The sequence below is a fragment of the Lepidochelys kempii genome, chromosome 21 (genome assembly GCF_965140265.1).
Source record: "Lepidochelys kempii isolate rLepKem1 chromosome 21, rLepKem1.hap2, whole genome shotgun sequence".
NCBI lineage: Eukaryota > Metazoa > Chordata > Testudines > Cheloniidae > Lepidochelys > Lepidochelys kempii.
The window spans coordinates 496,108-523,891 of NC_133276.1; the positions used below are offsets into that span (position 1 = coordinate 496,108).

The 27,784-nt window shown below is 45.3% G+C and overlaps 2 protein-coding genes across 3 annotated transcripts in view; both read left to right on the forward strand.

The window, feature by feature from the left end:
* TSPAN2 (tetraspanin 2) overlaps window positions 1-26,928 on the forward strand; it is a 59,924-nt gene extending 32,996 nt beyond the window's left edge. For both annotated transcript variants that reach the window (XM_073319960.1, XM_073319959.1), the window contains 6 exons: window positions 11,010-11,107; window positions 11,597-11,671; window positions 12,303-12,401; window positions 19,131-19,202; window positions 20,216-20,299; window positions 22,557-26,928. In XM_073319960.1, the coding sequence (XP_073176061.1) occupies window positions 11,010-11,107; window positions 11,597-11,671; window positions 12,303-12,401; window positions 19,131-19,202; window positions 20,216-20,299; window positions 22,557-22,622 (494 nt within the window). In that variant the 3' untranslated portion in view covers window positions 22,623-26,928. The remainder of the gene's footprint in view (window positions 1-11,009; window positions 11,108-11,596; window positions 11,672-12,302; window positions 12,402-19,130; window positions 19,203-20,215; window positions 20,300-22,556) is intronic.
* LOC140901367 (myb/SANT-like DNA-binding domain-containing protein 7) lies at window positions 14,237-15,980 on the forward strand. The gene is made up of 2 exons (XM_073320097.1): window positions 14,237-14,793; window positions 15,381-15,980. Exons 1-2 carry the CDS (start codon window positions 14,237-14,239, stop codon window positions 15,436-15,438), a joined length of 615 nt encoding a protein of 204 aa, XP_073176198.1. The 3' UTR covers window positions 15,439-15,980.
* Window positions 26,929-27,784: the final 856 nt, after the last annotated feature.

Here is a 27,784-nt window from a genome sequence, read left to right on the forward strand (position 1 = left end):
GAAAAGGAGGACTTGTGGCACCTTAGAGACTAACAAATTTATTTTGTGTGAGCTCTGGAATGATATACTTCAGCCATTCAGCAGGGGCAGTCTAAGCTTGCAAAGTGCTCAAATTGACCTTTCCACTGCTGTAAACCTAATGAGGCGTCTTGGAACTGTTCTTCAACAAATGCGGGATAGTTTTGATGAGTATGAAATTCAGGGGGCTGATAGGACTGCTTACCATGAGTATAAGTCAGCCAAACACCACAAAAGACAAGACGTGACAATGCAACTGCCCACTCATTCAGTGACAAGGAGGCCTTCAGAGTTAATACCTTCATCACAATCATCAACTAACCGAAAAGTTCATTAGAACATCAGATCGAGGCTTAGAAAAATATTGACAAAACCTTTAGTGTACTGACATTTTTCGCCTAACATTTCAAGTTCCGAAGTCAGTGGAGGAATCAAACATCTGTGTCAGAAGTACCCAGATGATCTCCCAGTAGATTTTACTAAAGAATTTCTTCACTTTGTTGAATTCACATCACGTTCAGAAATAGAGAGAAAAGATGGCGAAAGCAAATCTATTTGGATGTACCGAGTTATCACTGAATCCAATGTGGTAGAATGAAAAGGAGTACTTGTGGCACCTTAGAGACTAACCAATTTATTAGAGCATAAGCTTTCATGAGCTACAGCTCACTTCCTCAGATGCATATCGTGGAAACTGCAGCAGGCTTTATATATACACAGAGAATATGAAACAATACCTACTCCCACCCCACTGTCCTGCTGGTAATAGCTTATCTAAAGTGATCATCAGGTGGGCCATTTCCAGCACAAATCCAGGTTTTCTCACCCTCCACCCCCCCACACAAATTCACTCTCCTGCTGGTGATAGCCCATCCAAAGTGACAACTCTTTACACAATGTGCATGACAATCAAGTTGGGCTATTTCCTGCACAAATCCAGGTTTTCTCAGATCCCCCCCACCCCCATACACACACAAACTCACTCTCCTGCTGGTAATAGCTCATCCAAACTGACCACTCTTCAAGTTTAAATCCAAGTTAAACCAGAACATCTGGGGGGGGGGGTAGGAAAAAACAAGAGGAAACAGGCTACCTTGCATAATGACTTAGCCACTCCCAGTCTCTATTTAAGCCTAAATTAATAGTATCCAATTTGCAAATGAATTCCAATTCAGCAGTTTCTCGCTGGAGTCTGGATTTGAAGTTTTTTTGTTTTAAGATAGCGACCTTCATGTCTGTGATTGCGTGACCAGAGAGATTGAAGTGTTCTCCGACTGGTTTATGAATGTTATAATTCTTGACATCTGATTTGTGTCCATTTATTCTTTTACGTAGAGACTGTCCAGTTTGACCAGTGTACATGGCAGAGGGGCATTGCTGGCACATGATGGCATATATCACATTGGTGGATGTGCAGGTGAACGAGCCTCTGATAGTGTGGCTGATGTTATTAGGCCCTGTGATGGTGTCCCGTGAATAGATATGTGGGCACAATTGGCAACGGGCTTTGTTGCAAGGATAAGTTCCTGGGTTAGTGGTTCTGTTGTGTGGTATGTGGTTGTTGGTGAGTATTTGCTTCAGGTTGCGGGGCTGTCTGTAGGCAAGGACTGGCCTGTCTCCCAAGATTTGTGAGAGTGTTGGGTCATCCTTTAGGATAGGTTGTAGATCCTTAATAATGCGTTGGAGGGGTTTTAGTTGGGGGCTGAAGGTGACGGCTAGCGGCGTTCTGTTATTTTCTTTGTTAGGATACTCTCATAAAAAAACAACCTTCCACACAAGCTTCCTCGTGGCTGGATTTTATTAAAACTAGACAAGCCATTTACAACGCACACTTTGCTTCTCTACAAAAGAAAAAGGACACTAAACTTTCTAAACTACTACATGCTACAAGGGGCCACAGCAATGGTTCCCTCAACCCACCTAGCAATATTGTTAACCTATCCAACTATACTCTCAGCCCAGCAGAAGCAGCTGTTCTATCTCGGGGCCTCTCCTTCTGCCCCTCCACCCCCACGAACATGATACAGTTCTGTGGTGACCTAGAATCCTATTTTCGACGTCTCCGACTCAAGGAATATTTCCAAAATACCTCTGAACAGCATACTAATCCACAGAGTTCTCCCTACCAACACTACAGAAAGAGGGATTCTAGGTGGACTCCTCCTGAAGGTCGAAACAGCAGACTGGACTTCTACATAGAGTGCTTCCGCCGACGTGCACGGGCTGAAATTGTGGAAAAGCAGCATCACTTGCCCCATAACCTCAGCCATGCGGAACGCAATGCCATCCACAGCCTCAGAAACAACTCTGACATCATAATCAAAAAGGCTGATAAAGGAGGTGCTGTTGTCATCATGAATAGGTCGGAATATGAACAAGAGGCTGCTCGGCAGCTCTCCAACACGAGTTTCTACAAGCCATTACCCTCTGATCCCACTGAGAGTTACCAAAAGCAACTACAGCATTTGCTCAAGAAACTTCCTGAAAAAGCACAAGATCAAATCTGCACAGACACACCCCTGGAACCCCGACCTGGGATATTCTATCTACTACCCAAGATCCATAAACCTGGAAATCCTGGGTGCCCCATCATCTCAGGCATTGGCACCCTGACAGCAGGATTGTCTGGCTATGTAGACTCCCTCCTCAGGCCCTACGCTACCAGCACTCCCAGCTACCTTTGAGACTTCCTGAGGAAACTTCAATCCATCGGTGATCTTCCTGATAACACCATCCTGGCCACTATGGATGTAGAAGCCCTCTACACCAACATTCCACACAAAGATGGACTACAAGCCGTCAAGAACACTATCCCCGATACTGTCACGGCTAACCTGGTAGCTGAACTTTGTGACTTTGTCCTTACCCATAACTACTTCACATTTGGGGACAATGTATACTTTCAGATCAGCGGCACTGCTATGGGTACCCACATGGCCCCACAGTATGCCAACATTTTTATGGCTGATTTAGAACAACGCTTCCTCAGCTCTCGTCCCCTAAAGCCCCTACTCTACTTGCGCTATATTGATGACATCTTCATCATCTGGACCCATGGAAAAGAAGCCCTTGAGGAATTCCACCATGATTTCAACAATTTCCATCCCACCACCAACCTCAGCCTGGTCCAGTCCACACAAGAGATCCACTTCCTGGACACTACAGTGCTAATAAACAATGGTCACATAAACACCACCCTATACCGGAAACCTACTGACCACTATTCCTACCTGCATGCCTCCAGCTTTCACCCTGACCACACCACACGATCCATCGTCTACAGCCAAGCTCTGCGATACAACCGCATTTGCTCCAACCCCTCAGACAGAGACAAACACCTACAAGATCTCTGTCAAGCTTTCTTACAACTACAATACCCACCTGCAGAAGTAAAAAAACAGATTGATAGAGCCAGAAGAGTTCCCAGAAGTTACCTACTACAGGACAGGCCTAACAGAGAAAATAACAGAACGCCGCTAGCCGTCACCTTCAGCCCCCAACTAAAACCCCTCCAACGCATTATTAAGGATCTACAACCTATCCTAAAGGATGACCCAACACTCTCACAAATCTTGGGAGACAGGCCAGTCCTTGCCTACAGACAGCCCCGCAACCTGAAGCAAATACTCACCAACAACCACATACCACACAACAGAACCACTAACCCAGGAACTTATCCTTGCAACAAAGCCCGTTGCCAATTGTGCCCACATATCTATTCACGGGACACCATCACAGGGCCTAATAACATCAGCCACACTATCAGAGGCTCGTTCACCTGCACATCCACCAATGTGATATATGCCATCATGTGCCAGCAATGCCCCTCTGCCATGTACACTGGTCAAACTGGACAGTCTCTACGTAAAAGAATAAACGGACACAAATCAGATGTCAAGAATTATAACATTCATAAACCAGTCGGAGAACACTTCAATCTCTCTGGTCACGCAATCACAGACATGAAGGTCGCTATCTTAAAACAAAAAAACTTCAAATCCAGACTCCAGCGAGAAACTGCTGAATTGGAATTCATTTGCAAATTGGATACTATTAATTTAGGCTTAAATAGAGACTGGGAGTGGCTAAGTCATTATGCAAGGTAGCCTGTTTCCTCTTGTTTTTTCCTACCCCCCCCCCCAGATGTTCTGGTTTAACTTGGATTTAAACTTGAAGAGTGGTCAGTTTGGATGAGCTATTACCAGCAGGAGAGTGAGTTTGTGTGTGTATGGGGGTGGGGGGGATCTGAGAAAACCTGGATTTGTGCAGGAAATAGCCCAACTTGATTGTCATGCACATTGTGTAAAGAGTTGTCACTTTGGATGGGCTATCACCAGCAGGAGAGTGAATTTGTGTGGGGGGGTGGAGGGTGAGAAAACCTGGATTTGTGCTGGAAATGGCCCACCTGATGATCACTTTAGATAAGCTATTACCAGCAGGACAGTGGGGTGGGAGTAGGTATTGTTTCATATTCTCTGTGTATATATAAAGCCTGCTGCAGTTTCCACGATATGCATCTGAGGAAGTGAGCTGTAGCTCACGAAAGCTTATGCTCTAATAAATTGGTTAGTCTCTAAGGTGCCACAAGTACTCCTTTTCTTTTTGCGAATACAGACTAACACGGCTGTTACTCTGAAATGTGGTAGAATGTTTCCCAGATGTTGAAACTGCTTTACGGCTGTATTTGTCACTAATGATTTCTAACTGTAGTGGAGAATGTTCCTTCTCTCTTCTAACAAGGGTCAAAAATGACCTCTGATCCACCATGACTCAAAAGCATCTCAGTGCTTTGTCCCTCTTGAGCATTGAGAATGCAATCGTCAGGTCTTTGAATTACGATGACATCATTCATTACTTTGCCACAGCTAAAGCTAGAAAAAAAAATTTGTTTGTTTGAAGAAATGAGCATAGTGAGAGTAGAATAAACTTGTTAATTTTACATAAATAAATAATGTGTAAATATGTATGTAGATAAATGTTTGACTTTATAATTTTGTTTGCAATATGTAATTCATACTTAGGCCCTTCCCTCCCATTAGCCTTAGGCCCCTCATTACCTTAATCCGACCCTGGCAGTAAGAGCTGAAGATGGAGGTGTTTCCCCATGCCTCCCAGTCTCATCGAAGGGAATGAGCCTAACACAGGCCTCTGACTCTGCATCTTAGATTACTGATGACCCAGTGCTCCATTTCAGTGATTGTATTAGGATGACTGGAACTGATCCCTCATTGATCTTGTATGGGTCTAACTCCATTGAGTTCAGAGGGGATATTCCTTGTTTTTTCAAAGAAGATCTGAGTCAGGACCTGTGTCTCTACGCAGGGTCATGAGGGGGATGGGGTCTGTACAATGCTATTTCCCGTACTGCCAGTTGATTCAGTGGCAGCAGCTATCACATTCCCACACCCTCCTGCTGCCCTTCCACTTCACACAGAATTATTCTGCCTGGCTCTTTAGTGGGAATCTGTTACTACTTCTGAGCTTGAGAAGGCCTCACCCTTGTACTTCTTTGTGTTTGGTGCAGGGACATATCTGTGTCTCCACTTCCTCTGCTACCGTTTCTCATCTCTCACATATCTTCCCAGTAAGTCTCTTCCAGCTGAGAAAGCCCGGGCCTGGCTCTCTCCTGGAACCCTGATACACAAGTCCCAGACTTGCACATTGGGAGGGAAACTTGCTCACTCTGAGTTTGTTTTCAGGCAGTTTTTAGACGCATAAACTTTAAGGCCCGAAAGGACCATTGTGATCATCTAGTCTGACTGCCTGCACATCGCAGGCCACAGAACCTCGCCCACCCACTCCTCCATCCTGTGACTAAAGATTTGGTGTCTGTGCGCATGTGTGTTTGAAGAAGACACTTAAAACCTATTTCAGTTTTGGGGCTTTGTAAAAATCTCTTATTCATATTTTCCAGCTAGAGGCAGCAGTGTGCGTCTGGCATCGGCAGTCCCTGCAAGAGCAGGGATGCATTCTGGGATGAGATCTCTTGAGTGGGAGATATACAAAGGTGGCTTTTCTTGGTGGGCACAGCCTCTTGCAGCCAGCAGACCAGGCAGCCCACTCCGGGAGCTGACAGATTTATTTAGTGAATGCAGTGAGAGGCACTTCCTATAACACGCCTTAAAAGGGAAGCTCCGATGAGAGGTAGAAGTTCAGCTATGAGTCATGTGAGTAAAATGTTAAAAGGCTTTGCCATTGAAGTGAGAGCAAATCCAAATGCAACTAGGACTCTTCAAAGTGGTCCGAGCCCCAGACCCCAAAGAACCTCGTCTGATCTAGCTAGAGGCAACATGAACGGAAATAGGAAAGACCCGAGCCAAGATGTTCAATGACTGATAAAGAAGGAGGCAGAGTGTAACATACAGAGCAGGGTCCAGGAAATTTGTATCGCTATTTACACTGGTCTCATCACCATGGGAGCTGAGTGCCCCCTCAGAAAATGAGAAGACGTGACATTGGGCGACATGATGAAAGATGTTCTTGAGGCATGTCACAGATAATATGATTTACCCTCCTCATGCTACGCATGGAGATGAACTCTGATTCCGACCCATGTACATCCCCACCTTAAACCCAGTCAAAAATAGTCAAAAGCCTGTTGCAATGTGCATTTACATTGGCATGGATTATGCTAAGACTCTAGGTAAATAATAAGCTGCATGGTACTAAGATGCTGGTAAATTCAGACTCTGTGAACTCCAAGGAGGAGTTCAGGAAATCCAGCTTCTCTGGTGTAACAGCTGGTGCAGCTGCTTCTCCATTAACATTTCACAAAAAGAAAAGGAGTACTTGGGGCACCTTAGAGACTAACAAATTTATTTGAGCATAAGCTTTCGTGGGCTACAGCTCACTTCATCGGATGTTACCACAAAAATAATCTGGGTACTAGCTTTTAGCAGGATTTATATTGCATCAATTCTTGATGATGATATTACAGAGGGAGAGAGACAGAAAAGCCACTGGGATTTGGGACCCTCAGGCGTGGCACTTTAATGACAGCAGTGGCTTGGCAGTGAGATCTTCCGTTGCTCCTGGACAAGCGGGCAAGAACTCTGACATGGTTTGAGTAAACTGAAGTTCTGAGGCTGTCAGTATTATAATAAGATTATGATGAAAGTTTTTGTTAACATTTAACTATTTTCTGTAGAATTTTTGCTGAAATATTTTCCATTTCTCGACTAGCTCTGCTATTTTGCCTAGCATCCCTGTGTGCTGAATATATTGTGCACAAATGCAGAGAGAGCCCCAAAGAATTTATCCTCCAAAAGAGAGATGCCACGATGCACTGGGGAATGCAGAGCTTTTAATTATTTCCCTCTCAATTATTCCTACACCCTTCTGTGGGGTCTCTGTGCGGGTCTGGATGTGGCAAGGCCTAGTGCATATTCAATGCTGGCAGCTATGTGAATGATAAAGATTCAGGTCAATTTTAAAAAATAAAATGTTAAACATTAGAAAATAGTGAAAGTATGAAAATGCACAGTGTGCAGTTGACTCTGAAAGCAGGGCTGACTGTGCCCTCTAGTGGGACAACCGACTGTAGCATCCCCCACATGCTGCGTGGGACGGAAAGTGCTGCAGGCTCATTTTAGCATTTGATATGCATTAAATATGTCTGTGTTCCCAGCCCCCATGTAAAGATGGCAAAGGCTGAAGTAGCAGGGTGCTGTGCTGGACAGCAGGCCTGATTGTGGTCAGTGCTGCACCCGAGGCCAAGGAATCATAGACTCCATCAAGTAACGAGCACCCTCCTGGCATTCTGACTGAAAGCCTGCAGCCAGGCAGAATTATCATCCATTCATCATTAAACAGTTTACAAATCTAAATAAGATGTGATCTCTGCTCGGAAGAAGCAGCCCCGACCTGTCTCCCTCTCCCCCAGATAAAGTCTAGAACACAAAACCATGCAAGTGACCTCATGCCACTATGAGGTGCACAGAGATTCTGGAGATGGCAAAAGCTGAATAGCTCTCAGGGTGGGGCAGAAATGATCGTTACAATATTTTCTATAGTACTGTACTTTGGCCAGTACTAGTTTTAAATGTATGAGGTGCCAAGCCTGTGTCCCTCAGTGCTAGGGGCCTTTCTGTGCTAGGGGCCTTTCCTCTCCTCTCCAAGCTGAGCTGCACTGGCAGGCTCATCCCAGCATGCTCTTGAGACATCTTGCAGTACCCACCAATACATTCCATGTTATGATTGTCACTGTTTCTGACCAGTCTTCATGCCATGCAAATTCCATACAGGCAAATTTCCTTTGGCAAGATGGGCCCAAGCTCTTCTGGCAACAAGTCCAAGAGAGAGGTTAGCCAGAGTTTCTGGACAGTACCCACCACTCCCAAGTTATCTCTGAAGCACTTAGCCATGAACAGCCAGCCAGAATATGGAGGCAGTTCACAGTGTTCCCATCAGCTATTGCAGGGTCACTCGGACCCTGTCTGATGAAATTGAGGGCAATATGAAATATGGCTGGAGGCAACAGGCCCTGCAGGAGGTGCTGCCTGCAGTTCATATGAGAAGGACTGTGTGTTTTACAAACATAACCACTTTACCAGACCATCTGACCATGGTTTGTCTCTCTTTCTTTATGACGCTGCCTACTATAACACATGCTGCTTTTGCTGGCAGCTTCTGTGGAAGAAAGTCCCTGGCCTTCACATGCTGATAACATGAGCCCCTCTCAGCTCATGTTGTCCGTCATTTTGGCATCTGCATCAGTATGCTATAAGGGCATGTGTGTGTTAATGGATCTGGGGTGTGGCTATCATACGAAGCACTAGTGTCCCTGCCATTTGTTCTGCAGGAAAGAAGCCACACTCCAAATAGAGAAGCATCTCATGTATCCACTGACCTATTGAGAGATGCCCCACCTCTGTGAAAGTAGAGCTCAGCACTGGGATTCACAGTGGCTGACCCTCAGCAGCTTCTTAGAGAACGTTGACTTTTTATTGCCAGTCTTTGTCCACAGGAGTTGTAATGTGATCATCTCATTCCATTTCTCCTGAGACATCAGTTTTCCAATAGGCCCCACACCTTCTCGATTCCAGTAGCCAGCACTATCCTCCAAAGCTGAAATACTGCTGCCAAGGACAGACGGCATCTTGCAATAGATCCTGTGCCTTCCCTTCTGGAGGAGACGGAGAGTGTCATGTTAGCCCTGTGCCCAGACATCCCAGCAGCATGGTTCCATGGGGCTTCCCACACTCACCCCCTGCACAGCAGTGAAGTGTGCTTCCCAACCACACATTGGGCCAGCTGGCAAAACCAAGTCCATACGCTTTAGAAAAGCTAGGGAGGGTTCTATGAGATGGGTCCCATTAGAGGCCAGTGTGACTTTGCACTCTATATGATTTCATGAAAATATGCTAATAGGTGTGAATATAATGTAACTGGAATATGCTTCGTGCAAAAGGTCTCTAAGTAAGGTATCATTACAAAGTTTATAATCTACTGAGTGTGATCATCCAGTTTATATAAATGTATCATTCTTATATCTGAAACTAGAAAAATGAAATATAACTCCGAGGTCCTATTGTAATTATGCAAAATGTGGACCATTAATGGCGGTTTGGAATCTTGATGGCTCCCTTTAAGCAGGACAATTGGTTATAAATGGCTCTGTTTACTTGTAAGTCTTCCTGTGTACATGTGTGCTGGCAAGTGGGTAATGAAGTCTTACAGTGACATGTGATCATGTCACCTGAACTGGAATCCATCTTTAGCCTGGTGCTTTTCTATTTAGAAGGAAGGGTGGGAACCCAGAGAGGGACAAAGGATTCCCACCTTCTGCAAAAGATATATAAGGGGGTGGAACAGAACAAAGGAGGCTGCAGTCATGAGAAATCCCTAGCTAACACCTGAGCTGGAACAAGGACTGTACCAGGGGAAAGGATTGTGCCCAGACTAGAAACGAGTCTAGTCTGTGAAAGAAGCTTATTGGAACATCTCTGAGGGTGAGGTTTCATCTGTAATCAGTTTCTTACTGTATTAGGCTTAGACTTGTGTGTTTTTGTTTTATTTTGCTTGGTAATTTACTTTGTTCTGTCTGTTATTACTTGGAACCACTTAAATCCTACTTTTTATATTTAATCACTTTTTGCTAATTAACCCAGAGCAAATATTAATACCTGGGGGAGCAAACTGCTGTGCATATCTCCCTATCCGTGTTCTAGAGGGTGAACAATTTATGCGTTTAACCTGTATAAGCTTTATACAGAGTAAAACAGATTTATTTGGGGTTTAGATCCCATTGGGAGCTGGGTGTCTGGGTGCTAGAGATAGGAGCACTCTCTAAGCCGTTTTCAGTTGAGTCTGCAGCTTTTGTGGGACGCAGTTCAGACCTGGGTCTGTGTTTGCAGCAGGCTAGCGTGTCTGGCTCAACAAGACAGGGTACTGAAATCCCAAGCTGCCAGGGAAAATGGGCTCAGAAGTAGTCTCAGCACATCAGGTGGCAGTCCCAAGGGGGTCTCTGTGACCCAGCCCGTCACAGCCAGGTCAGGTGCTTCAGTGTCACAGGAATTCCGTGTGGCAGAGGCTCTCTCTTCTGCAGAGAAAGTACACTCCAGGGAGATGTGATCCTGAACAGTGCTGACTTCAGAGGATTGTCTTTCCTGCTTCTTGTTCTGTGGTGACTGCTATAAGATGATTCTATATGATGTGATGTATGAAACACAGCACCTATTGGTGGGCAGTGGACTTCTTGCTGGACTGTGCAGGTTTCCATACAGGAGACCTGGCAGGAGGAACCCTTTTCATGCTGGCCTTTGTGGAGCTTAAGGAAGCTTATGAGATCTAAGGAGGTGACTGGTTCCCTTTGGGGGACACAGCAGCCCTGCTGAGGAGCTGTAGAGATGGAGGGGACTGTCCCTTGGGGCACAAACACAGGACTGAGAATGGATGACAGGCTCCTCCCTGCCAGGAAAAGTGATGTAATGTCTGAAAGACTGTTCTGGTTTGAACTCTTCTGAGACGGACTGGTTCTGGTTTCCCCACAGGGCTGTATGTGCTGGTGGGAGCAGGGGCGTTGATGATGACAGTTGGATTTTTTGGGTGCTGTGGAGCAGTGCGGGAGTCTGAGTGCCTGCTTGGAGCGGTAAGTAACGGGCTTGATGGACATCTCTCTGCTGGAGGTTATTCTGATAGAAATCTCCTTCAGGGGTGCACCATTGCATCACTGGTGGGAACAGCTCTTGGGTCAGAGATCAGTAACTTGATTTTACTCTTCATAATAAGCAGCTACTTTATTAACCCAACATCTCCAACAGGTCGCATTCAATAGCTTCCATGTGTGAATTTATCCCCTTGCTAGCTTGACTCAGCTGCTGCCTCCTGGGACTGCCTCCTCTGTCACTTCCACCATCTGTAGCGACCTCCCGGGGTCTATTTCCACCTCATCTGCCCTTTATCTCATTGAAAATCTAATCTGAAAACACCACTCCTTCTCCCTTGCTTCTGCCTGCTAACACCTTCCTCCCTCCCTCAGCTGTTGTGTATTATTGAGCCTTGTGGAAGGATTTGGGATGCAAAGTTTGTATAAAGGCCCTTATGTAAAACTAGTACAGACTCTGTTTCTCCTCTGCAGTTTTTTGCCTGCTTGCTGGTGATATTTGCTGCTGAAGTCACCGCTGGAGTGTTTGCATTCATAGGCAAAAAAGCGGTGAGTAGCAAGGTGATTCTGATGCTATGGGCTGGGTTTGGATTCCTGCTGCTGACTGATCCGAAGAGGTCAGGTAAAGGTCACATTTTAGGGAAGGATTCCACAGAAACAGGAGGACTCTGTGACCCTCTAGACATGGAGAGCTTGTGTTGTCATGAGCCTGAGAAGCTGGGCTTCAAAATGGGACATAGTCTCCATTCCCACATATGAACAGAAAATCCAACAGTATAAATAATCCCTGTATGTGAGAGTAATATCAACTTCAGAACTGCCTGGAGAGCTGTAGGGGAGTGGGTGATGCTCTGGGGAACTGTACATAATCAAAACAATGAACATCTCTTGTTAGTGAACCTCTTCTGGGTTCTGAGTGCCTCGCAGAAATATAGTAAACAAGTGCTGTAGGGTTCTGCCCAAGTTCTCATAAGTTCCCAAGAGCCCTGCTCTCCCAGAGCACCTCTATTACTGTTTCAGTCCACCAGATCACTAGGGATAAAATAGTGTGGAGGAGTCGCTCATGACTCTAGGGGCTGGAGAGGAAAGCCAGGGATGTATATTGGATTTGGAGTAGGATCTGATAGGTCCCCTGTTGTCTCCAGTTCAGTATCTCAATGGACTTGTCTGATTTCTACAGGCAGTACAGGAGGTCCAGACCATCTATGAAGAAGCTTATAAAGACTATGTGATGGACATGGGGAAGAGTAACAAAACTCTCATTCAGTTCCACACAGCTGTAAGTAACTCATGTGAGCTTAAATAGTGCTCACAGTGGTGGCACCCTTCAAAAATTGAATGCCAGGGTTTGCAGAAGGGTGACTGCTTCCCACTCTCTGGGCCCTGAGGGAGTGGAATTGAGGAGTTTGTTTAAAGGTGACCTGGTGGCTCAAGTGTATGCAGCTTGCTTTAGGTGCCAGAAGTCATGGGCTCAAATTGCAGGTAAGTACTAGCATGGGAAGTGCAAACTGCTAGACCTTCAATTTCTGAGTGAAATTCTGTGGGCTGCTTTATACAGGAGGTCAGACTAGATGACCTTAATGATCCCTTCTGGCTTTAAAATGTATTAATATGCAAATATAACTGTGAAAAAATCAGAATTGGCAGGAAATTTCTGAATCAAACAGCATTTAAAGGGCTGCATCAGCCACAAAGGGCTCTCTACAGCACCAGCTATTGAAGGGATTTTCTACATGGGAAGTTGATTGAGATAGTCATTCCCAATTAACTGTTGCTAACTGTCATGTATGGACAAGCCTTAAGGCCAAACTGGCCCCATGCCTCATTCATGTACTTGAGGAAAAAATACCCTACAGTGACAATACTGTGGCTTCCTGCTCCCCAAAGCAAGGAATGTTCCCCATCGGTTTCTGCAGCTGGTGTTTGGGCCAAGTTCTCCCTAGAAAAACTAATGGTGAATGAATACTGTCACCACCAGGGATCTGGACAACGACATTTGTTACCATAGAAATGAAGAAGCCACAACCAGGCGTGCAGTGCCAACGATTTCTCTTGTACCTCAGTTTATCAATGTGTTTCCTCCAGCACAACATTACACATGCCCTTCCCCCTCCATCCTGTTCCTTATAGCCATAGTGCTGAGTAACTCCAGTAACTGACAACAGGGCACAGGCTTAAGAACAATCCAAGGGAGTGGACTCTGTTCACCTGAGTCCTGGGCAGATCTGGTCTCCAGTGCACTAGAGGTGTTATTTGCCCAACTAGAAAACAATCCCCAAAAGAATCTACAACAACCAGCTTTGGCTTCTCCAGCAGGGTCCACTCCAGCTCAACAAAGAGGCCTTTTTCCCATGCAATGCATCAGCACCTCTCTCTGTCAGACACATGGGACAGTTAGCCCTCATGTCCCTTGCTCAAGAGCTGGATGAGTTTGTGAGCATCCCTGAAACTTAGCCTAACAGTAGCTGTACAGACAGTAACTAATTACACCCTTGTGAGAGGTCGTAAACCTTCACAGTGGGGACTGAGTTCACCTCTATGTCTGTATGGTGCCTAGCACAACGGAACACTGATCCTGCCCAGGGCCCCCAGGCCCTACTGTGATGTAAACAGTATTAAAGGTAGATCCTGTCATCATTCCCATTGCACAGCCAGTGAACCTGAAGCACAGAATGAGAGACTTGTCCCAGGCCACACAGCAAGTCAGCGACCAAGCCAAGATTAAAACTTAGCCCTGGTCTACACTAGGACTTTAGGTCGAATTTAGCAGCGTTAAATCGATGTAAACCTGCACCCGTCCACACGATGAAGCCCTTTATTTCGACTTAAAGGGCTCTTAAAATCGATTTCCTTACTCCACCCCTGACAAGTGGATTAGCGCTTAAATCGACGTTCCCAGCTCGAATTTGGGGTACTGTGGACACAATTTGATGGTATTGGCCTCCGGGAGCTATCCCAGAGTGCTCCATTCTGACCGCTCTGGACAGCACTCTCAACTCAGATGCACTGGCCAGGTAGACAGGAAAAGAACCACGAACTTTTTAATCTCATTTCCTGTTTGGCCAGCGTGGCAAGCTGCAGGTGACCGTGCAGAGCTCATCAGCAGAGGTGACCATGATGGAGTCCCAGAATCGCAAAAGAGCTCCAGCATGGACTGAACGGGAGGTACGGGATCTGATCGCTGTATGGGGAGAGGAATCCGTGCTATCAGAACTCCCTTCCAGTTTTCGCAATGCCAAAACCTTTGTCAAAATCTCCCAGGGCATGAAGGACAGAGGCCATAACAGGGACCCGAAGCAGTGCCGCGTGAAACTTAAGGAGCTGAGGCAAGCCTACCAGAAAACCAGAGAGGCGAACGGCCGCTCCGGGTCAGAGCCCCAAACATGCCGCTTCTATGATGAGCTGCATGCCATTTTAGGGGGTTCAGCCACCACTACCCCAGCCGTGTTGTTTGACTCCTTCAATGGAGATGGAGGCAACATAGAAGCAGGTTTTGGGGACGAAGAAGATGATGATGAGGAGGAGGAGGAGGTTGTAGATAGCTCACAGCAAGCAAGCGGAGAAACTGGTTTTCCCGACAGCCAGGAACTGTTTCTCACCCTGGACAGGGAGCCAGTACCCCGCAAACCCACCCAAGGCTGCTTCCTGGACCCGGCAGGCAGAGACCTCTGGTGAGTATACCTTTTAAAATACTATACATGGTTTAAAAGCAAGCATGTGAAAGGATTACTTTGCCCTGGCATTCGCGGCTCTCCTGGATGTACTCCCAAAGCCTTTGCAAAAGGTTTCTGGGGAGGGCAGCCTTATTGCGTCCTCCATGGTAGGACACTTTACCACTCCAGGCCAGTAACACGTACTCGGGAATCATTGTACAACAAAGCATTGCAGTGTATGTTTGCTGGCGTTCAAACAACATCCATTCTTTATCTCTCTGTGTTATCCTCAGGAGAGTGAGATATCATTCATGGTCACCTGGTTGAAATAGGGTGCTTTTCTTCAGGGGACACTCAGAGGAGCCCGTTCCTGCTGGGCTGCTTACCTGTGGCTGAACAGAAATGTTCCCCGCTGTTAGCCATGGGGAGGGGGGAGGGTTGAGGGGGTAGCCACGCGGTAGGGGGAGGCAAAATGCGACCTTGTAACGAAAGCCCATGTGCTATGTATGTAATGTTAACAGCAAGGTTTACCCTGAAAGAGTGTAGCCACTGTTTTATAAAATGTGTCTTTTTAAATACCACTGTCCCTTTTTTTTCTCCACCAGCTGCATGTGTTTCAATGATCACAGGATCTTCTCCTTCCCAGAGGCTAGTGAAGGTTAGAAAGAAAAAAACGCACTCATGATGAAATGTTCTCTGAGCTCATGCTGTCCTCCCACACTGACAGAGCACAGACGAATGCGTGGAGGCAAATAATGTCAGAGTGCAAGAAAGCACAAAATGACCGGGAGGAGAGGTGGCAGGCTGAAGAGAGTAAGTGGTGGGCTGAAGACAGGGCTGAAGCTCAAATGTGGCGGCAGCGTGATGAGAGGAGGCAGGATTCAATGCTGAGGCTGCTGGAGGACCAAACCAGTATGCTCCAGTGTATGGTTGAGCTGCAGCAAAGGCAGCTGGAGCACAGACTGCCACTACAGCCCCTGTGTAACCAACCGCCCTCCATACCCAGACGCCCAAGAACGCGGTGGGGGGGCCACCGGCCAACCAGCCACTCCGCCGCAGAGGATTGTCCAAAAAAAAGAAGGCTGGCATTCAATAAATTTTAAAGTTGTAAACTTTTAAAGTGCTGTGCTTAAAGTGCTGTGTGGCATTTTCCTTCCCTCCTCCACCACCCCTCCTAGGCTACCTTGGTAGTCATCCCCCTATTTGTGTGATGAATGAATAAAGAATGCATGAATGTGAAGCAACAATGACTTTATTGCCTCTGCAAGCAATGATTAAAGGGAGGAGGGGAGGGTGGTTAGCTTGCAGGGAAGTAGAGTGAACCAAGGGGCGGGGGGTTTCATCAAGGAGAAACAAAGAGAACTTTCACACCGTAGCCTGGCCAGTCATGAAACTGGTTTTCAACGCTTCTCTGATGCGTACCGCGCCCTCCTGTGCTCTTCTAACCGCCCTGGTGTCTGGCTGCTCGTGACCAGCAGCCAGGCGATTTGCCTCAACCTCCCACCCTGCTATAAACGTTTCCCCCTTACTCTCACAGATATTGTGGAGCACACAGCAAGCAGTAATAATAGTGGGAATATTGGTTTCGCTGAGGTCTAAGCGAGTCAGTAAACTGCACCAGCGCGCCTTTAAACATCCAAATGCACATTCTACCACCATTCTGCACTTGCTCAGCCTGTAGTTGAACAGCTCCTGACTACTGTCCAGGCTGCCTGTGTACGGCTTCATGAGCCATGGCATTAAGGGGTAGGCTGGGTCCTCAAGGATACATATAGGCATTTCAACGTCCCCAACAGTTATTTTCTAGTCTGGGAATAAAGTCCCTTCCTGCAGCTTTTAAAACAGACCAGAGTTCCTGAAGATGCGAGCGTCATGTACCTTTCCCGGCCATCCCACATTGATGTTGGTGAAACGTCCCTTGTGATCCACCAGAGCTTGCAGCACTATTGAAAAGTGCCCCTTGCGGTTTATGTACTCACCGGCTTGGTGCTCCGGTGCCAAGATAGGGATATGGGTTCCGTCTATGACCCCACCACAGTTAGGGAATCCCATTGCAGCAAAGCCATCCACTATGACCTGCACATTTCCCAGGGTCACTACCCTTGATATCAGCAGATCTTTGATTGTGTGGGCTACTTGCATCACAGCAGCTCCAACAGTAGATTTGCCCACTCCAAATTGATTCCCAACTCACCGGTAGCTGTCTGGCGTTGCAAGCTTCCACAGGGCTATCGCCACTCGCTTCTCAACTGTGAGGGCTGCTCTCATCTTGGTATTCATGCGCTTCAAGGCAGGGGAAAGCAAGTCACAAAGTTCCATGAAAGTGCCTTTACGCATGCAAAAGTTTTGCAGCCACTGGGAATCGTCCCAGACCTGCAACACTATGCGGTCCCACCAGTCTGTGCTTGTTTCCCGAGCCCAGAATCGGCGTTCCACAGCATGAACCTGCCCATTAGCACCATGATGCATGCATTGGCAGGGCCCATGCTTTCAGAGAATTCTGTGTCCATGTCCTGATCACTCACGTGGCTGCGCTGACGTCGCCTCCTCGCCCGGTATCACTTTGCCAGGTTCTGGTGCTGCATATACTGCTGGATAATGTGTGTGGTGTTTAATGTGCTCCTAATTGCCAAAGTGAGCTGAGTGGCCTCCATGCTTGCCTTGGTATGGCGTCCGCACAGAAAAAAGGCGCGGAACGATTATCTGCCGTTGCTCTGACGGAGGGAGGGGCGACTGACGACACGGCTTACAGGGTTGGCTTCAGGGAGCTAAAATCAACAAAGGGGGTGGCTTTACATCAAGGAGTATTTCAGGCAGGACTTCACGGAGGGTTCCAATAAGAAATGGTGCACCTAAGTTATTGTTCTTATTGGAACAATGAGGTTAGTCTGGCCTCTGATTGATACATGGCTAGATTTACCTTGCTGCACCTTCTCTGTGAGTGACTGCAGTGTGACCTAGAGGAATGAGTCCCCTAGACAGGGGCGGGGGGAAGCAAATGCGTACAAAACAAATCTGGTCTATTTCTTGTTTTGATCCACTCCATCTATCTTTTACATCTTTGGCTGGCAGCAGATGATGCAGAAGGACTGCAAGCCATCCACATCTCATGGCTGCTCGGCAGAAGATGGTACAGTACGACTGCTAGCAATCCGTATTGCCTGCCTGCTCACCATAAGACGGTTCAATAGGACTGACTGCAGGACTAAAGAGAATGACCTGGTCCAAATTAGTCCCTGCGCCCATGTCTGTCCAGGCGCTCCCGGCCAACGCGGCCAGGAGCCCCTCGGACATGACGATGACGGCTACCAGTCATATTGCACCGTCTGCTGCCAGAAGGCAATGGGTTGCTGCTACTGTGTAGCAATGCAGTACCGTGTCTGCCAGCACCCAGGAGACAACTGTGACGGTTACCTGAGCGGGCTCCATGCTTGCCGTGGTATGGAGTCTGCACAGGTAACTCAGGAAAAAAGGCGTGAAATGATTGTCTGCCCTTGCTTTCACGGAGGGAGGGAGGGAACGGGGGCCTGACGATATGTACCCAGAACCACCCGCGACAATGTTTTAGCCCCATCAGGCATTGGGATCTCAACCCAGAATTCCAATGGGCAGCGCAGACTGTGGGAACTGTGGGATAGCTACCCACAGTGCAACACTCCGGAAGGCGATGCTAGCCTCGGTACTGTGGAAGCACTCCGCCGAGTTACTGCACTTAATGCACTTAGAGCATTTTCTGTGGGGACACACACACTCAAATATATAAAACCAATTTCTAAAAAACCGACTTCTATAAATTCGACCTGATTTCGTAGTGTAGACATACACTTAGAGCCCTACTTGTGCCCAAGTCTGTGTTCATTTCGTGAAGCAATGCTGCCTCCCATAGAGATCAAGCCCTTCCTTTTGTCACTGTTTATATCATTCCAACATTCTTCATAACTAACATTTCACAACCTCTGAACCTCTTGTCCTTCTCCCATGCCTATTAATTATGACCCAAAGAGGAATTCCAAGCATTTTCTCAGAGATGTGTAAATGGGAAAAACAAACCCACTGAAACATTCTGTTGATTTATCACTAGCCACAAACCCAATAGCATGTTCTGTCTGTAATAAAGACTCTAGCATACTCTGCTGCAGCTTCAACATGGTGCCCACATTTCTACACATAGTGCTTGAACTATTTCTGTTTTCCTGGGTAAACGGATTTAGAAACTGCTGGCCCGTCCATAGCAGGGATTTGTATTGCCTTGAGCAGTCAGGCCCACTTGCTGCCATTGAATGCAGAGTCTCAGTAGGAAACTAGCCTGTAGTTTCTTCCTTTTTTGACTTTCTGTCTCTCTCTCAACTATGTAGCTTCAATGCTGTGGTAAAGAAAGTGAGGTTCAGGTGAAGCCCACCTGTCCAGAGGGCATCCAGGTGCCCAAGGTGAGTGTCTTCTGTGCTGATTGTTTTAATTACCGTTCCCCACAGATATGTCAGTTTGAAACAGAAGTTTCTCTGACACACAAGGAGCAAAAATAGCACTAATGATGACACTGGGACGGACTGAGGTTTATAGCCCAGAGGAGCTAGCTGAGGAGAGACTATGTCCACAGTCGGATCAGCTGGCTTCAGATGATTCAGATATCCTTTGTCCATATCAGAGTTACTTAAGATGAAATTGGAGAAATGTGCAAGTAGAATCATATTCGGGAAAGTCAGAGCAGCTATCTGCTCTGAATAAGCTCCAACACCTTCTCAGCCATGGGCTGTGCAGCTGAACAGCATAGAGGCAGAGGAGAGTGAGGGGTCAGACTCAGAAATGTGAACAGCCCCTGCTCTTGTTGTCTGCAGCCTCCCTACCACCTCCCCAGGTAGCTGTGGCAGTAATGTCACACAGTCTGAAGAGCAGGGGCACTTAGATGTTGGTGTCTAGGAGTCTGTATGAAAGGCCTGCTGAAGGTTGAATTATGGCATGTACCTGTCTTCACCATGCTCAGAGGACCCTGGCTAGGAACGTGGCCAATTAAAATGAGGGAAACACTCTCATTTCTAGTTTTTGTGGCACCTGCCTGCAGTTGCACCATTATCCTGAAAGGCCATATTCCCCTGATTTAGTGTATCCAGACACATAGCTGGCTTTAACTTGTGGGGAAGCTATTAATGAAAACCCACATGTGAGTGCTATTGAGATGGCACATGGGTATAGAAAGGAGTATGGTGAGGACAACAAAGGAGATTATTCCTGGCAATTGAAAGCCTATTGATTGCTCAGATGAGGGGAGAGTAAGCTACCTAGTAGCAAGAAATGTCGAGCAGGGCACAAGGCATAGAAGGCAGGTTAGCAGACAGGTCACTGTGTTAGCCTTTCTCCATGTACATGAAGGCAAGAGTTTAGGGAAATTATATAGAAATATTTGTCTAGGAGTTAAGTGGAACTTTCATTCTGTTTTTAATAGAACTGCCTGGATGAAATCCAGAATTTAATTAACTCGAATCTGCATTTAGTTGGAATCGTTGGAATTGGAATTGCTGGCATCACAGTGAGTAAATACATCATATCATTGTCTTTTCTGTCTATACGAAATCCCTGCACCCTCCCCGAGTCCATATTTCCTGGGAGATGCTCTGCAGTAGCTGCTGGGGAGATTTCCATATGATATCAACTGTCCCTGACGCTTTTCTCTGAGAGTCACTCTCACTCTCCACATAAATTTTGGCAAGTCCCAGTTTTATCAGTTTATTTTTCATCCCCATAGAGTGAATACAAGCTATCTGGGAGAAATTCCACTTTGTTACTGTTGTAAATCAATATAAATTAATAATTTCAGCCAAAAAGGCTGAGTGTACTGAAAACCAACCAGCTATCCTGAGATTTCACCCATTCCAACCCATTGTTGGCACTGGTGTTGTTTGTCCCTAAATATTTGGATCCAAGCTGTACACTCATAATGGATTTGAACATGAAGGATGATCTGTGATTTAACCAGTTGCTTGTAAGGAACTGATTTTCCCAGGTCACGCACATTAACAATCTGGTGAAGGAAAACCTATGATATTGTGATAGATGTTCATGGCTTACCTGGAAGCTAGAAATCAGTACATCCTCATTCCTATGCCCATTGCTTTAACAGAACTGAATTTAAACTAGGCAGATGGCTTCAGGATATATCCCTCTTCTAACTGTTAGGTATCCAGATTAAACAACACCATGTTGTCAGTGACTGATTCATCTAATCGTATCCCCAAAGCTTCTCACTTCACTTGTTTTAAACTTCATCTTCTCCCACAAAAAGTGTGCTTTGCCATTTCCAAAAATCTGTGCGTTCATAACTGAGCTGTGTGGCCACTAGATGTCACACTAGTGCATGAATCCAGCAAGAAGACACATCAAACTGACAGAGGCTTGGAGATTAAAAGCATTTTCCAGCCTGCATCTGCTGCGATCTGCTCCAGATTCAGCAGCCAATGACAGTCTGAAGACACAGGATGAAACCAGATTTCTGAGGAATTACACTCCCACCTGCTCTCTGGAGGAGGAAGTTAATGGAGTTACCTGTACTTTCCAAAGCTCACTGAGTTCAGATGTGGAAGGAGGGTTCATATATTTCAAACTAAAGAGCATAGTAATATGGTCGCTACACCTGACCTGTGGGGATGGAGAGAGGCAGGGGGTGTTAAACATTCTCAGAAATATGGGGAGGTCATAACAACCAGTTAGCCATAGGCAACCTGAAATGTGACTTTTCTAAAATATAATGGCATGCATGGAAAATATGGCAAAGCAATCCAGATGGAACAGAGCCTCAATAAGCAGGCTGTTCAGTGCCTAAGAGTACGTGTGCACTGCATACAGGGATCCAATCTTCATAACGTCCCATTGAAATGGGCACAGATATGGTAAAAGGAGATATCAGATGCCACGCACTTGGGGTCCTCGTGGTCCTGCATTAACTTCACAACTCTCAGGCATCTGGGCTGGAAGGAGAAGCAAGTGCTAGTCCATGGCTCCTATGTGGTAAGGCTGGCCAGCTGTTGTCCTGTGTTCCTGGGGAAGGGATTCAATGGCATGATCATGATCATGGATGACGTCTTTGCTTATTGCCTGTAAACTCTGTTCTGGAGCTAAAACCTGTGACTAGGGAGGAATTACTAGAGACTCTAGCTCCCTCCATTGGATTCCATTCTAACCCCTGCAGTTTCCTGAGCTTTAAGACTATGGATTCTATTTACATGCAGTGTATAAACTTGCCTCATGTACAGTAATTATTAAGAGTTTAAGCTTCTCTCTAAACCCACAGTATCCTGCAGCAATCCCATACGTTAGCCTATCTTACACCCAGAGCTGAGCTCTGCTCTGATTCAGAAGTACACATGATACTCCATGAACAGAGACCTCCTATAACCACGTTTCTGTGCTAGACTGAAATTCAAGTCCTCTGTTTCAGTGCTGGATTTGATACCAGTGACAGTGCTGATCTTGTGTCAATGCAGACAGTATCAGTAACAGTGTTAATGATCTCCCCAGTGATATTTGGGAAGGGCATTATGCTTGCAGAGCATTTAAAACTTCCATGGCACTGCTATGGTCATATCATCTTAGCTCTGAGTAATGGTGATGTTCCTTCCATGTTAACTGTCTTCTTTCCTGAGACTTGTAGAGAGGAACAGTCATCTGTGCCCACTACCCCTCTGGGAAGATCATTAGATTGTTCTGAAATGACAGTTTTGTAACTATATCTACTTTTGTAAGAGGAGGCATTCCATGGAAATCTCTAAATCACATTCCTTCTCTTTTAGATCTTTGGCATGATATTCAGCATGGTTCTCTGCTGTGCTATCCGCAATACAAGGGACATGCTCTAAAACTCACTGCACAATTTCTATGCTCCGGGATTTCCAGACCTTACAAGACTTTACAAGATACATTCTCAGAGTTTAATAATTGTAATACATTTTTGATTAGTGTTTTAACCAACTGAGAGGAAAAGGCCTCATTTGGTGAGTGTGAATTGCATTAATTGTGTTCAAACTTTTAAGTCAGAAAACTGAAATGAATAAAATGAGGGTTTAAAATGTACTTTCCTAAAATGAAAAGGCAAAGGTGGTACCTAAAATTAATTTGTTTTTAAATATCTTTGCATATATATGGCTGAGTGCTTGCGCATCTATATACACTGGATAAGCACCTGCCTGTCTCCACGTATGGATCTGCAAGAGTGCACAAGTACAGATATCTGTATATATAGTACATTGTGTGGGTGAATGCATGCATATGACATATGTTGTGTGGGCACGTGTTTGCATGCACATTCCTGCAGTGTCCCCACTATGTGAGAGTGTGCATAAAGCCCTGGCATATATACAGGTTGAAACCCTTTCATAGTGACCCCTGTTGGCTAATAATCAGTGTAGGAGCAACTGCCATTTTTAAAATAAAACCTTTAATGTAGTTTTTATCCACTAATCCCAAAATTAAAAGGAAATACAATTAATAAATAGGATTTATTCAAATGAGTTGATCTCTAAGGGCCTGTTCCTGAAAGTATGTACGCCATGTGAGTAGTCCTGTTGACTTCAGTGTCACATGCAGAAGTGTTGGTAGGATTGGGCCCTACATCTGAACAAAGAAGGATTCTTGGGGAGTCCTAGGACCAGGCAAAAGGGGAAGGGTTAAGAGAGAGATGGGAGGCTGATGGGCAATGCAGAGTCAGTTATACCAGGATAAAGCGTGCCTTGGCTTCCCAACCCAGTCTGTGTGACAAAATCACGGTTATGCATTTGAAAGTCTCTAAAATCCTATTAATTTTTAAAGCGGAGATTTCAAAAGAAAGGGCCAAAGAGAGCTGAAGCTGACAGTCCCACACTGGGAGCAGCTAGCATGGACTTATACTTGTACAAAGCCCAAATGACCCCAGCAGAACCCCACACAGCACAGAGGCTCGTGCAGGATTGAAGCCTTTATCCAGAAAAGCAGCAGAGTTGTGGGATATCTTGTGCCCAAAGTCTTTGGCTAGCCGTGCTGTAGGGAACAAATAAATTGTGAAGACTGTTAGGGAGAAACAAAAGTGGCACTTTAAAACCTTCATTTCTTCCTCTGCTCTGAACTACTGCGACTATCACCATTTCAGCAGGGCTTTTACCTCAAATCTCTCGCCCTCTCCTTTGGGTATAAGGGCAGGAAGTAAAGGCAACACATTTTTACAGAGTCATAAAGAGTCATTTTCTTATTGGCAATTATGCTTTGCGGGTAAGAGATGTAAGAATTACATTGTATCCTTGAAATACCTCAGGGCTTGAGTTTACACAGCTTGCTTCCATATTTTTATTTTTCTTATTTATTCACAGTAGAATGTTCCTTTTAAAACATTCGACAGCCTGGAAGTATTCTCCCCACAAAGGGAAAATAAAGTACATGAGAGACTAAGAGTCTTATATTTTTGGCTCATTTCATTTGGGAAAGCAGGCTCTTTCTCCCCCCTCCCGCCCCCTAAATGTTTCAGAAAGGGGGCTGTGCTAGAGATGTGCATGAACTCATGTAGTAACCCTGCCTCTCTGCCTATCCTGTCCAGCTTTCTAATGCAATTGTGATTTGGTTTTCCTGGGTTCCAAATTAGAGAGTAAGTATAATGGAGAAGGGCTCGTCTCGACTGATGTCTTAATAAAATGATCTTTGCTCTCCAAAAATCTAGTGCAGTTACTATAATAGAGTCTTTGCTCCATTTAAACATACTGGAAGGATGTAGGACTTCAGGAAATATTTCCTATATCAGGGCATTAATTCAAGTACTGCGTGAATCCAAGTGCATGGGTTTGTATGTAATACAAATACCCAAGTGTGCAGCCCTCACGGTCCCAAGGAACCTCATATTTATACCACCTCAAGCTTATTTTGGTGCTGGAAATCATTCTACTGTTATACCTTTTCTACAATTCATTTAATAATATTTGAGTGTCAGACCTGCCTGTCCTTTACATTTGCCATTTGTAATTTCTCACGAGCAGCATTTGAATGGCCATTGATATCCTAAGGCAGCTGTGTTCTACTAAAAGTAAAGCAGCTGGGTATGCAACACACTGCCATGCCAGGAATTTCTGGGCTTAGCCTCAGGCTCCCCAAGCCAACACGGAGACAGTGTGGCTGGCTCCAAGGAAGAGAGTTAGGTTTGCATCCTTCTGTAGTGACCTCACTGGAGGAGAGTCTTGTGGACACACCTTGTGTAAAGGTAGGGGCTGAGGAGGTTACTGCACTAGCCTAAGGCCAGAACTTCAGGGCCTGACAAAATAGTTCACTTTTAGGAGAGAGTATGAGTCTCTCGACAAAGCATAGAGCCATGTGGCAGTTCTGTGGAGCTGGAGAATACCCCATAAAGAGAAGGCTGGCAAAAAATACACATAGCTATACGGAAGCAGTTGTCTTAGCCTTTGCCAGTCAAATGAAAGGGTCTTTGCAGACCAGTAGGTCTAACACACTAGACGGACATGATGGCATCAGTGATCTTTTATTAACTAAGACCTAACTTTTGTGAAAGACGGGTCTGTACATTGCTGGCCTCGCCGGTTCTCCTGGTCTGGATAGTACAGATAACTGTTAGGCTCACTGCATCCCATGTAGGAGGGCATTTACTGTACACACAGATCCATCTCTCTCATGCACACTCTGAAATGAATATTTTTTTAAACACACACAAACACCCTTGCCATTTTTTAAAAAATTACTGAATCTTGTTTGGCACTAGAACAGGAATAAATAGCCAGAGTTTGCTTCCTTTTTCACTTACAGCAACACGGAGTCAGCCCGGAGATGCCCACTTCTGCTTTTGAGATGCACCAGTACACGAACTGGTGCTTGCAGAAAACTTTTTGCTTGTTTACCTCTAAGTGCCTTTTAGAAACAGAGACGAGTGCCAGTAAGAAAAATATTTCAATACATTCAGACTTGAATCACCTTGCTTTCTAATGAAATAGTTTTTTTCTATACAGTGCTTTCATATTTATATACATAACAGTTATGTGTACTCTGGGTTCTAATGCTATCCAGGAATATTGGATGCACTTTGTACTGAAGATCAGGAATATAATGGTACCAGTTATTGGTTTAATTCTCTGGATTATTATTGTGCATCAGGCCAGGAAGCAGCATATTTAAAATGTCTATCAGGGCCTTTAACAAAGTGTGGCCTTCCCATCTTGCTATTTCATGCTGTTGTTTTGTAGACAGTATATTACTGCATTAGTAACAGTTTCCTCTATCCTGTATTAGCATTTGAAGGACATTTTACTCTGCTCCAGTGGTTACTAGCAATAGGAGGTGAAATTACTATCTTATTCTTGCTGGCCCTTATAACTATTATTAGGATTCTTCTGTAGTGCTTTACAAGCAATAACTAATTAGACCCTTCCTTGGCATTTCTGTGGCTAGACTGAGCAATCCTGTTTATAGTACAGTTGTGGTTGAGCTATAAATCCTACCCTGACATCTGGGAAGAAAAATACTCTCAGTTTCTGTGGAAATATGCCCCATTCGTTGTGCTGCTTCCCCTTTGGTTTAAATCTGGCACTCTCATTTTATTTCCAAACTCTGCACTTCTGCCAGATGGCACAGCACTCTTCCCAACATGCTCCATCTGGCTACAATAAGGAAACTTTCTATAGCATCTGAATCAAAACCACTCAAAAATATAGTCTGTGCTAGAAAATCAGCACATCAGGATTGAATTCATTCAACCCAATTCTGTCCTCAGATACGTATGTGCACGAGAACATCCAATGCACCGATCAGCTCATGGCTCCCTCTAGACCAGTATCCAGTGTCTCACAGTGGCTAGTACCAGCTGCTTCCAAAGAAGTTGCCAGAAACATCTGTAGCAAGCAGCAGCCTGTAGGGGAAGTTCCTTCCTATTCCCATCAATTGGCTTATTATTCTCATTATTCATATAATTGTCTAACCTCTTTTTAATTGTACTGAGCTCCTGAAATTCTCATTGACCTCTGTAGGAGCCATATGTGCCTATTTGAGGGCAGAATTTGACTAGTTTTGGTAGCATTCCGGGGCCAAGCAGGAACTGAGAGAAGTAGATCCCTGGAATATCCATGCAACAAAGAGTTGTGTTTCATTTCCAGTTGTCCCACTGGAAACAAGTGGGATTGTTCCATGGCAAAATATATTCCATCCCTACTGAAAAAGAAAGAGAGCTGTTATCTGAACCCTTTTAAACCCACTTTTTGTGGCCTTTGGAAGACTAACTCCTTTAAATTTTTTGTTTCATGTTCTCTATGTATATAAATCTCCTCACTGTATTTTCCACTGAATGCATCCGATGAAGTGAGCTGTAGCTCACAAAAGCTTATACTCACATAAATTTGTGAGTCTCTAAGGTGCCACAAGTACACCTTTTCTTTTTGCGAATACAGACTAACACGGCTGCTACTCTGAAACCTATTCTTATTAAATGTACATTATAAACATAACTCACCGTCAAATCCTTTCCCCTTCTGTGTTGGCGAATTACGATGCTCGTGTCTTTACCTCCCTGCGAGACCAGGATTGTCTCTTTTACATTGCCTGAGACATGCATTTCCAATACTGAATGCTTGTTCCTGTATTCCAAGTACTAACATTAGGCAGGACTGGGACATCACGTTATTATTATAGGGCCTGTGAGAGCAAGAGCATTTGTCTATATGAAAGTTTCTCTGAGTTGTAAATGTTGGTCAGGTGATTGTGCTGTTGCTGAAACTAGTTTTCATTTGACATGTTCTGAACTGGCTTTTATTGACTTTGCTGTACTGAATTTAAAGATTCTAATAAAAATAACCTGAAATAAAAGAGAAGTGGAGGAAACAAGTCTATGAAGTCCAAGTTTTTGTGGCCTCACAGGAGTGCTAACTGGCCCTGTCATTCACATACATACACACACTATATACTTCACCCTGCTTGGGAAACTTCCAGCTGTGGGAGCCCCACAGTTCTTGTATGAAGAACAAAATTCCAAACACTGCTGCCAGTGATGCACTGGAAATAGTCC